Source organism: Capsella rubella, unplaced genomic scaffold, assembly GCF_000375325.1.
Source record: "Capsella rubella cultivar Monte Gargano unplaced genomic scaffold, Caprub1_0 scaffold_2, whole genome shotgun sequence".
NCBI lineage: Eukaryota > Viridiplantae > Streptophyta > Magnoliopsida > Brassicales > Brassicaceae > Capsella > Capsella rubella.
This window is the reverse complement of record NW_006238922.1, coordinates 6,846,395-6,856,311: the sequence shown is the minus strand read 5'-3', so window position 1 is coordinate 6,856,311 and position 9,917 is coordinate 6,846,395. Positions and strand designations below refer to the sequence as shown.

At 32.5% G+C, this 9,917-nt stretch overlaps 2 protein-coding genes across 2 annotated transcripts; one reads left to right on the top strand and one right to left on the bottom strand.

Annotated features, from left to right (window-relative positions):
• Positions 1-590: 590 nt before the first annotated feature.
• On the bottom strand, positions 591-2,095 carry LOC17895110 (probable inactive receptor-like protein kinase At1g65250). The gene has a single exon (XM_006300443.2). The coding sequence runs from the start codon at positions 2,041-2,043 to the stop codon at positions 889-891; it is 1,155 nt and encodes a 384-aa protein (XP_006300505.1). The 5' UTR covers positions 2,044-2,095; the 3' UTR covers positions 591-888.
• Positions 2,096-8,230: 6,135 nt separating this feature from the next.
• Positions 8,231-8,652, top strand: LOC111832147 (E3 ubiquitin-protein ligase SINA-like 2). Its single transcript, XM_023788484.1, has 2 exons — positions 8,231-8,479; positions 8,536-8,652. The coding sequence occupies exons 1-2, from the start codon at positions 8,231-8,233 to the stop codon at positions 8,650-8,652; spliced, it is 366 nt and encodes a 121-aa protein (XP_023644252.1).
• Positions 8,653-9,917: the final 1,265 nt, after the last annotated feature.

Below are 9,917 nucleotides of genomic sequence, written 5' to 3'. Positions count from 1 at the left end.
TTTTAAAAATCCTGCGCGGGTTAAAACCTAGTATTTACATGTTCCAAATCAAAATATTATAAAAGTATATAAAACTGTAGAATTTATTTAAACTCTTACTTCGTTAATTAGTCAAAACATTTGTTAAATATTTTTTTGCTTAAAATAAATATAGAAAACTCAAGTTTAATTTTTACCAAATAGAAGGCATTGCAATATCAAAATTTCCAAAGGCAAACACACCCGTTTTCTCCGAGATGACTCTACTATTCTGGTAATGTAACCATATAATCTCCTTGTGGAACTAAAATCAGTAACTGTACATATGTTTCTCCTTGTGCATTATTATTTTAGTACGTATATTCATGATCTTCGTAGCTTCCCACACGTATTCTCGACAAGAGTTATGGTCTCTGGAAGTGGCTTAATGATTTTGAATTATATAACATCTATGTATAACATTACTTGAGACATGAATGTCATCGTTAAAAGAAGGTTTGGTGAGATAGAAACCCGAATTTTACAAAACAGTCATATAGAGTTCACAGTTCTACATTGATGAACCCAAGTCAGTTGTTGCCCATTCAACATAATATTCTTATGCAGACAAGTAGATATGCATAGTAAATAGTATCTATCCAAGAGTTTCACATATATCATCAAATCTCTTGATGACACTAATCAAAACAGATGGGTCGATCAAACCCAAAAGGTCAAAACATACAGACACAAAGCACTAAGGTGAGATCTGACAAAATTAAAAGAAAAGATCTGACAAAGCACTAATGTTTTTATTACAAACAAGAATCGAAAAGCACATTCTTTGCTTTCTTCTGAGAAACCAAAACCAGGTCAACATAACCAATTAAAACATTTTGTGAAATACCTGAAAGCAGACGTAAGCAACTCCTATGTGTTTGTGGTCTGGTTTGAGAGGACGAATGTGGAAGACATGTCTTGAGCAGAGTTTAATTGTGTTTCACCTGAAGGAGAAGAGGAGTCGGCAATATTGAGAGGTCGTTGGATCTTCTTTAGTTCTTTGGTAACTTCCACCATCGTTGGAATTTCTCCTTTATGACCGATGCATCGCAGTGAAAGCATTAGGAAAGCTTTCATTTGAGAAACCTCTTCTTCTGAAATTTCACCCATCTTTTCTATCATCTCTTGATCTGCAATCTCTTCCATTCTTCGCTCTTCCACCCCAAATTTTGACAACCAAAATTGATGATAAGAGTCATCACCAACATTTCTTTCACTGTAACCTTTAATACTGGCTTCTACCCAAATATTCATAGATCTTTTATCTCCAATTAGAAATCCTTGCAATATCAGAATTCCAAAGGCGAAGACATCTGTTTTCTCCGAGACGACTCTATTTTTCCGGTAATTAAGGTCCGTAAGGGAACCAAAGAATCCCTTTCGATTATCAATCTGTACTGATGTTTGTCCATGAGGAATTGAGACGCAGTGAGAGAAATCAGTCAGCTTCCCGACACCATCTTCATCCACTAAGATATTTAAATTAGTAATACATGTATTTACGAAAGGCCTAGGGAAGGCAGTGTGAAGGTAAGCAAAAGCAGTGGCCATATCTTCTGCTATCTTCATTCTCCTTTTCCACGTCTCTTTACTTATATCTAATCGACAATGTTTCTTCACACCATCATAAATCATGACCAGATTTTCAGACTCAAGACAACATCCAAACAATTTGATAAAGTTTTTGTGACCACTCACCATTGATGATACTGCTATATCCCTCCATATCATATTTTTCTTTCCGTTTAAACGGAATTTTTTGAAGAGTATTTTGGGGTGGTTCTCGTTTTTACCTGAATACCATTCGGTATCGTGGAAGCCATAACAAGATAATTCAGAAATATGATTAGACCAGCTGAAACGGTCGGTGGCTTTGAGGATTTGATTAGCAGAGAAGAATTTGATGGGATTGGATTTGCCATCGCAACATTCTATCAGCTCTTCTAACAACTTCGCCCCTCTCTCGCTCGCTAATATATCGGGTTTTGTTGGCTTCTTCTTCTCCTTATTCCTCAGCCAACCCATCTCAATACAAAAACTATCTTGAGAAAGTACAAGAGGATTCAAGACCTTTGAGGCTCACACAATAATTTCGACAACGAAATGAGATATTTTAGATAAGATTTTTAAGGTACTCAATTCTACCATGTTGTAAAAAGAGGTTTGAGGACTTGGACTTTTCTAAGTCCCCCCAATTCTGCTCTTATCTCATCTCCACTCAAGTTTCCGATGTAAGTTAGGAACTAGTGATGGACCCGCACGTACGTGCGGGGTTATTTTTACAAAATTACGATTTTTTTATGTATATGCTATTTTGGTAAAATTTTGTTATATGAGTTTATTGGATAAACTATATATAGACATACAGTTGTAAACTATATATATTGTATTACATAAGAAAATTTTAAAATTACAATTTTAAAATAATTTAAATGAAAATGATAAGTGATATTATGTGTTTATTTTTAAATTTAATCAAAACATTTCTAACTGTTTGCTTAGAGATGTTAAATCAGATTTGGGTTTGGCTTTAGTTTGAATTGTTTTATGTGTAGTTTAGAATTGAAAATCCGTCCTGTCCCTTTCTTTCTCGTCCTGACCCGTCCCGTCCCACCCCGCCCTGTCCCGTCCCGTCCCACCCCGCCCTGTCCCGTCCCGTCCCACCCCGCCCTGTCCCGTCCCGTCTTCTATCTGCCATAAAATTTCTGTCCTGTAATCGTTTCTTTTTAAAACATAATCATTTGCCAATGTTTATTATAAGAAACTTGGTATAAGATTTAGACGGGATACCCGTATTCCTCGTTTAAATATTCCTTGTTCAATTTTTAATTTTATTGATATTTCAGTTTCGTCTTTATTTCTCATTACTTTCTTCAATTCAAAGATTCATGTTTTACCCTTTTTGTTTTCTAAAGATTTAGGTATTTCTATTTTTTAATACATGGATTTATTGTAGTTTTGTTATCCGAAGTATACGTTATCTTCTTGTACCTGTTATTTCATGTCCAAATATTTGAAATAAATAGGAAAGTGTAGATTAAATTTAGCAATTTAAATTACATGTCCCCGTATCGTACTCATAGTTTTATATTTGAAAGTTGAAAGTGAATTGAACTCTATGACCGTATCTCATAACAATTATATCTAATCATGTTTTGTTTTTTTTATGAGACATAATTCAGATAATGTTTGTTTTCGAATTATATGTTCCCGTATCGTATCCATTCCTATAAGTTTATATCTTTTTTAATAAATAACACCATTTACATGTAACTAAATATAATTTTAATATATGTAAAATTTCATATAATCGTCCAAAAGTAAAGATTTATACGTCCCAAAGTTGAATTTTGTTCAATATTTTGAGATTTTGAGAATTAAATATAAGTCCCCCCAATTCTGCTCTTAACTCATCTCCACTCAAGTTTCCGATGTAAGTTAGGAATGTGGAACATGCATAATGATTTATTTTCATATATTAATTATCATCGATCAAAACAAGTGTTTAGAGCTCCACTCTAACACGCGCCATAAGTCCAACATTATCAAGAATATCTTAGAAGTAAGATTTACATGGGAAAATATTTTATATATATACTTTCCCATGTAAGATCATTTTCCATGTAAATTTTAGTTCTAAGATACTCTTGATAGTGTTGTCCTAAAGCTTCTCTCGATTCTCTGAGTGCTGAAAAAAATAATATAAATGTTAGTTCTAAGATAATATAGGCATGTGGATGAACTCACACGTCGAATCAAACACTAACACATGAATATGATATGTAATTTAACTATTATGTTTTCTTTTGTTCTCGTTTTTTTCTTTTCCATTTTCTTATATTTGAAATGTATTATTTTCTTTGTTTATTGGTATATTATTTTATCGTAGGGAACTTGAACAGTAGACAAAAGCCTGTGCTGCAGATTTTTATAATATAAAAACTATCAGAAAGCCCAAATTATTGAAAGTATATTATTTTATAGAGTTTTGTCCAAAAAAAATTCTTTTATTAGTAAAAAACCAAAAACAGATTAGAAATAATATCTATCTTAACATTTTTTTAAGTACATTTTGTACTAAAATCTATTTTCGCTTATAACCTTTTATTTTGCAATATTTGCATAATCAAACTCTTGCCATTTGAATTAATAACAAAACTTAAAAGTAAATTTTGTAATTAAATTACAAGTAAATCCCAAAATTGGAAACCAAATATTTATTACATTCAAAAATTCCTAAAATCTCTCTCTAATAAACCGAATCTCTATCCAATATATTTATATAATCTTATTTGTTTAAAATTTATATTATTACACAAAGTATATTTATAATAAAAATACAAAAAAATTTCACACATTTTGGAATTTAAATTTTTGAAAACGGACGTAGTTAACTCAATCAATAAAGGAAAAAATATATGTACAACGTCTACATAAGATAGAAAATTTTAGATAATAGTTCAAAACCTTTATAAATAAGACTAATATGTTTACAACTACAAATGATCATGAACTTTGTTTTCTCAAGTATCTAAATTAAAAAATTTATTAGCTTCATCTGGTTCTTTATTTAAGGAAATAAAAAAAAATTAAAGTTTCAGAATATTATAAATTTTAATTTTTAACAAGTTTAAAATGTGATAAATATTAAAACTTTAAAAAGCTGAAATTCTGATATTTTATTTAAGTTTTATAGAATATTAAAATAATGAAAATATTTAAACTCTACAAAAATTAAAAGTATTATTAATATTTTAACTCTACAAATATTTAAAATAGAATAATATTGTACATAAATATGATTGAACGAGTTTTAGTTTACATAAATATGATTATTTTTTTCTGCGGGTTGTCTATATTTAAAATCTTTTACGGGTTAAGTTATCTTGTGCAGCGTCAAACCGAACAAGAGATATACGGTGCAGAGACATTGAGAATGTCATAAAAGAAGTTTGTGTTTTTAAAGAAAAATTCTTGGGTTCACCCCTAGGGGTGAACTTATCTCATTCACCCCCTCTTAATTAGCCAATCAAAATATAATAATGTGCCATGTCATTTTCTATTTAAAAAATAAATCAAAATTAAAATCATAAAATAAAACAAATTAAGGAAACAAATTCTGTAGGGTTTTTATTTAGGAAATTTTATTCGGTTTGGGTTTATAAAATAATGGTTAGGGTTTAGATTTTATAAATAGATGAATTTATTTTTTGGTTTGGGTTTATAAATAGTGGTTAGGGTTTATATTTTCTAAATAAACAAAATTATATTTCGGTTTGGGTTGATAAAATAGTGGTTAGGGTTTAGATTTTGTAATGAAATGCAATTATATTTTGGTTTGGGTTGATAAAATAGTGGTTAGGGTTTAGATTTTCTAATTAAACAAGATTATATTTTGGTTTGGGTTGATAAATTAGTACTTTAGGGTTTAGATTTTATAAATAAACGAAATTATAAATAAGTTTAGGTTAATAAAATAGTGGTTAGAATTTAAAGTTTGTAATTAAACAAATTAATTTCGGTTTGGAAATAATAATATAAATTATTTTAATTCATTTAATTAGATGACATGGTTAATTTTGATTGGTTAGCTTAGAGGGGGTGAATGAGATAAGTTCACCCCTAGGGGTGAACCCAAGAATTGTTCGTTTTTAAAGCATCAAGGCATGAGAATGTTAATGTTTTTTAAGCATTTTCATGGCTCATACTAAACTGTACCTATATTGGTTCTTACATAGATTAAAAAGACCCGGTCCGTTTTTTTTTTGTTTCTACCAATTAAATCATACTAAACCGACTCATCCAAATTAAACCAAGTAAACCAGATTGAACCGACTAATTCAGATTTAAGCCAACTAAATCATTAATAACCACCAGCGGAAGAACAAATAACAAATCAATCCAATAAGAACCAAAAGCAGAAACCAGCAAATCATATATTCCAGCAAAACAACAATCCCAATATGCCTCTAAATTCCAGGTTTGACAAAAAAAAAAACATGCTTCCAAATTTCAAATTCTAACATCCTAACAATGTCATAAATCCAACACATAAAATATAGAGTCCCTAGATCATCCTCCACTGCCTTGATTTCAGAATCACACTTTGCTTTTTACCTACATCACAAACAAAAGATGCATAAGTATTGCCAAAAATACATAGTGAGGCAATCATTGGGCGATCCACAAAACAGTATCAATTACATTTACGTTATTCTATCAAACACAAGCATCAAACAAGACAAACTCAGCCGCTGATGAGGACTCGTATCGGTCGACACTCGCACCCGAACCCCATAATCACGAGTAGTGTCAATTGACATCCAACACTGGTGTCAATCGCCATTCGATATCATCCTCGGGACACATTTCACTTGTGACGATTGACACCGACCACTGGTGTCGATCGACACTGATGCTCTCAGATTGCTCCAGTCACTTCTGCTCGCTCTGGATCTCCACTTCTAAACACTCCAAGGACGATGACGACTCTCCAAGGGGTTGCCCAGAGTCACCAAGACATAGAAACAATCACACAAGAAAACGAATCAACCAAACAATCTTGAGATCACCCAAAAAATGATCAGACTACTTAGATAAGCCATAGTTATGCACTCACCCTTTGATTGGAATGAACAGGGACAAAAGCACAAGAACAGAGGGAGAATATGACTCTACTAACACCCATAGCAACAAACTACCATTCTCTTTCCTAGGTCCCTCAAGAACAATCACCCAAACTCTCTAGAAGACTCACAAAAACTTTCTGGAACTTTTAGGAACTTTTCTCTTTCTAGAAAAAGACAAAAGCGGCTATTGAAAAGCCTAGAGTCGATTATTCCCCTTTAAACACGAGCCCTAGGGTTTAGCCTAAGAAAACCCAATTAATTTCTCAATTAAAAACAAATTGTTAAAACCGAGCGTTACACGGATCTAAAAGCCATGTTTGCAGTGCACATTATAGTGATGGGAGTTACCTCGAACAGTGTAATGTTTGGCATGAAACTTAGTAGGAAAAAGATTGTCATCATGCAAGAAAAGAATGAGGGTGATTTGATCGTAGTTTAGCTTTTGGGATGGTGTGTATGTGGCTGTAAACCGTATTGCACGGTTGCACCTATGGCTCTGGAGAGACATAACCTCTCGTGTACTCTGGCTAAACGAGTTTAGTACACTGAGACTTGGAAAAGAAATTCAGAAAGTGAGAGAACTAAATAACATTCCCAAGATGGTGGCTTCATGTTCAATCCGTCTTTTATGATTAAAGATGAGAACTACACTGGAAAATGCGGATTTGTATATATATGGACTATAAACATATTCAAATGTTTTTATAATTACATTGAAATCTATTATATCTGACAAATTCATTTAATCCATCATTTTCCAAAATACAATTATTTATAATGTTTTAAAAGGTAGGAACTACTACTCAAAGAATAAATCCAAATATTTATAAGATTTCAAAAAGTAATTTATGTATATTTTTATAAGTTTACGAACATATTTGGATAAAGATAAGGTTTTTAATGAAAATAGTAGAGAATGAGTATTTCCGGGAAAAAAGATTATTGATAACATTGTATTTTCAAAATTACGCCAAAATGAGAAACTAATGTAAATTAATTGTATATTATTTATAGTGATAGTCAAAGAATCTAAAGTTAGAAAAAAATCATTCCATGTAAAGAAAGAATGGTTTAGGCACGCCACCATTTCTTTCTGTACGTATATATAAGTAGTGAAGCACTAAAAGCCTCCACCAGACCACCACCACATCTCTTATATACTCCGACCAAAGAGGCAAACACTAATCTCCATGGAGAATGTTGGAGGAACGGCAAGTCTTTCAGGTCTCTCTCTTCCTCCCTGTTTTATAATTGTTTGGTGGTAAAATTTAATAATCTTACTACTTACCAGTCCGAGAAGGATGATATTGTTGGTATGAGACTTTAGGATAACAGTGATTCATATGGGACCAAGAAGTTTTGGTCAAAGAAACATGATAAATGATTATTTCGATTTTCTAAAAAAATTTCTTGACTGCATTCTCTTAGTCTGCTCTATACAACTTTGATGATATTAACTAACCATGAGTTTTACATCTCAGTGTGAAAATGGACATATAGCTTGCTCTTCTCGTTGTATTAAGCTGATGAGTAATACCAGCACTTCTTGCACTTTTCCCATTGGTAACTACCGATGTCTAATAATGGATAAAGTTGTGGAAGCAATCAATGTCCCATGCCCAGACGCCAATCATGGCTGCCCAAAGAAATTCTCTTATGGCAAAGAGTTAGTCCATCAAGATGATTGCTATTTTACTCGGTGCTACTTTCCTACACCAAACCGCAACTACATGGACGTGTACGAGATCTCTACCGTCATTACAATACCAGCCACAAGGCTAGTTGCTCAAGGTTCATGTGTGGAAATTACGATGATGCATGGTTACACATCAGTGAGAAGATATTAGTCTTTCAGAAACATGAATATGGTACATTGGTTGTTCTTCAGTGCTTCAAGGAGGAACATGGATTGTATGTGACGATGAACTGTACTGCACCTATTACTCAAGGAGTTGGGGAATTCTGCTACGATACCATCTATGTTGTAAAAAGAAAGATAGTATAACTTAATTTTTTTTTGAATAATCAAAGATGTTCTGGGTCTAAGCCCATATATCCCCTCAAGCCCGAGACCAGAGCATGTTATATGGTCACGTACAAGTATAATTTAGTTTTACAAACCACAAAGTTGTATAAACAGATGTGTCGAATAGAGAAAAGCTGTAAGACATACAGATAAGACAAAAACACTTTATAATGAATGATACTTTTTCTGAATAATTTTTTTCTATTTGCTCTGATTGTGAGACATGACTTATATAGAAAACTAAAAAAGTAGCTAACACCCATTACCCGATAGACTCATTATGTCCTACAATAAAACATAACTTGAAACACCAAACTAAAACTAAAACTGGCAAATATTTACACTCCCCCATTTATTCCTCTTTGACTCAAGCTTTGAATCATTCTTCGATATTCTTCCGGAAGAGATGTCAAACTTTTAGGTAGGTATTAGTAGAGATAACTAGGATTCAAAAAGTGAATTTTTGAAACACATGTGAAAAAACTATACGTTGATTCCTCCTTATGCCCTAGATGAGTGCTCTATATTGAAGATGGAAATTCACATTCATAGATTAGGAGATGATGAAAAAGAAGAATATGGTGATGATGATGATGATGATGATGATGATGATGATGATGATGATGATGATGATGATGATGATGATGATGATGATGATGATGATGATGATGATGATGATGATGATGATGATGATGATGATGATGATGATGATGATGATGATGATGATGATGATGATGATGATGATGATGATGAAGTCGCTTTGGGTAGCAATATTCATAAGTAGTTTCGGAGGCAATATTTTAGGAAAAGCTATAGTTAGCTAGACGAACTATGACTACACATCTCAACTTTGAAAATGTATAGCTACATACACAAACTATATGTATTGCATGCCCACATATATCAACTATATGTCAACATATGGTCAACATCACAATCCTTTTATTCCGGTACACCATTCGTCGGAATTCGGCGTTAACAATGATTGACCAGCGTTGACCAACATTGACCGGCATTGACCAAAAAAATATTTTTACTGAATGTTTAATGGTCTAGTGGTGAAAGTATGTTCTTTTGCTGCACAAGTCTCGCGTTCGCGCCAGATGTATGCAGTTTTTGTTTTGTTTTTTTTTTTTTTGCAGTGTTTTGTTAGTGGATCAAAATATTTTTTGCTTTAAGCATACCAAAATCTTGCGCCGGCCCTAATCATCTTATTATATAAACCTTGGTTTTCAAACTAAGCC

Coding starts and splice junctions, on each gene's coding strand:
- LOC17895110 (XM_006300443.2), bottom strand. CDS start 2,043: ATGGGTTGGCTGAGGAATAAGGAGAAGAAGAAGCCAACAAAACCCGAT.
- LOC111832147 (XM_023788484.1), top strand. CDS start 8,231: ATGGATAAAGTTGTGGAAGCAATCAATGTCCCATGCCCAGACGCCAAT. Junction 8,480..8,535: donor TGATGCATGGTTACACATCA/GTGAGAAGATAT, acceptor GTTGTTCTTCAG/TGCTTCAAGGAGGAACATGG.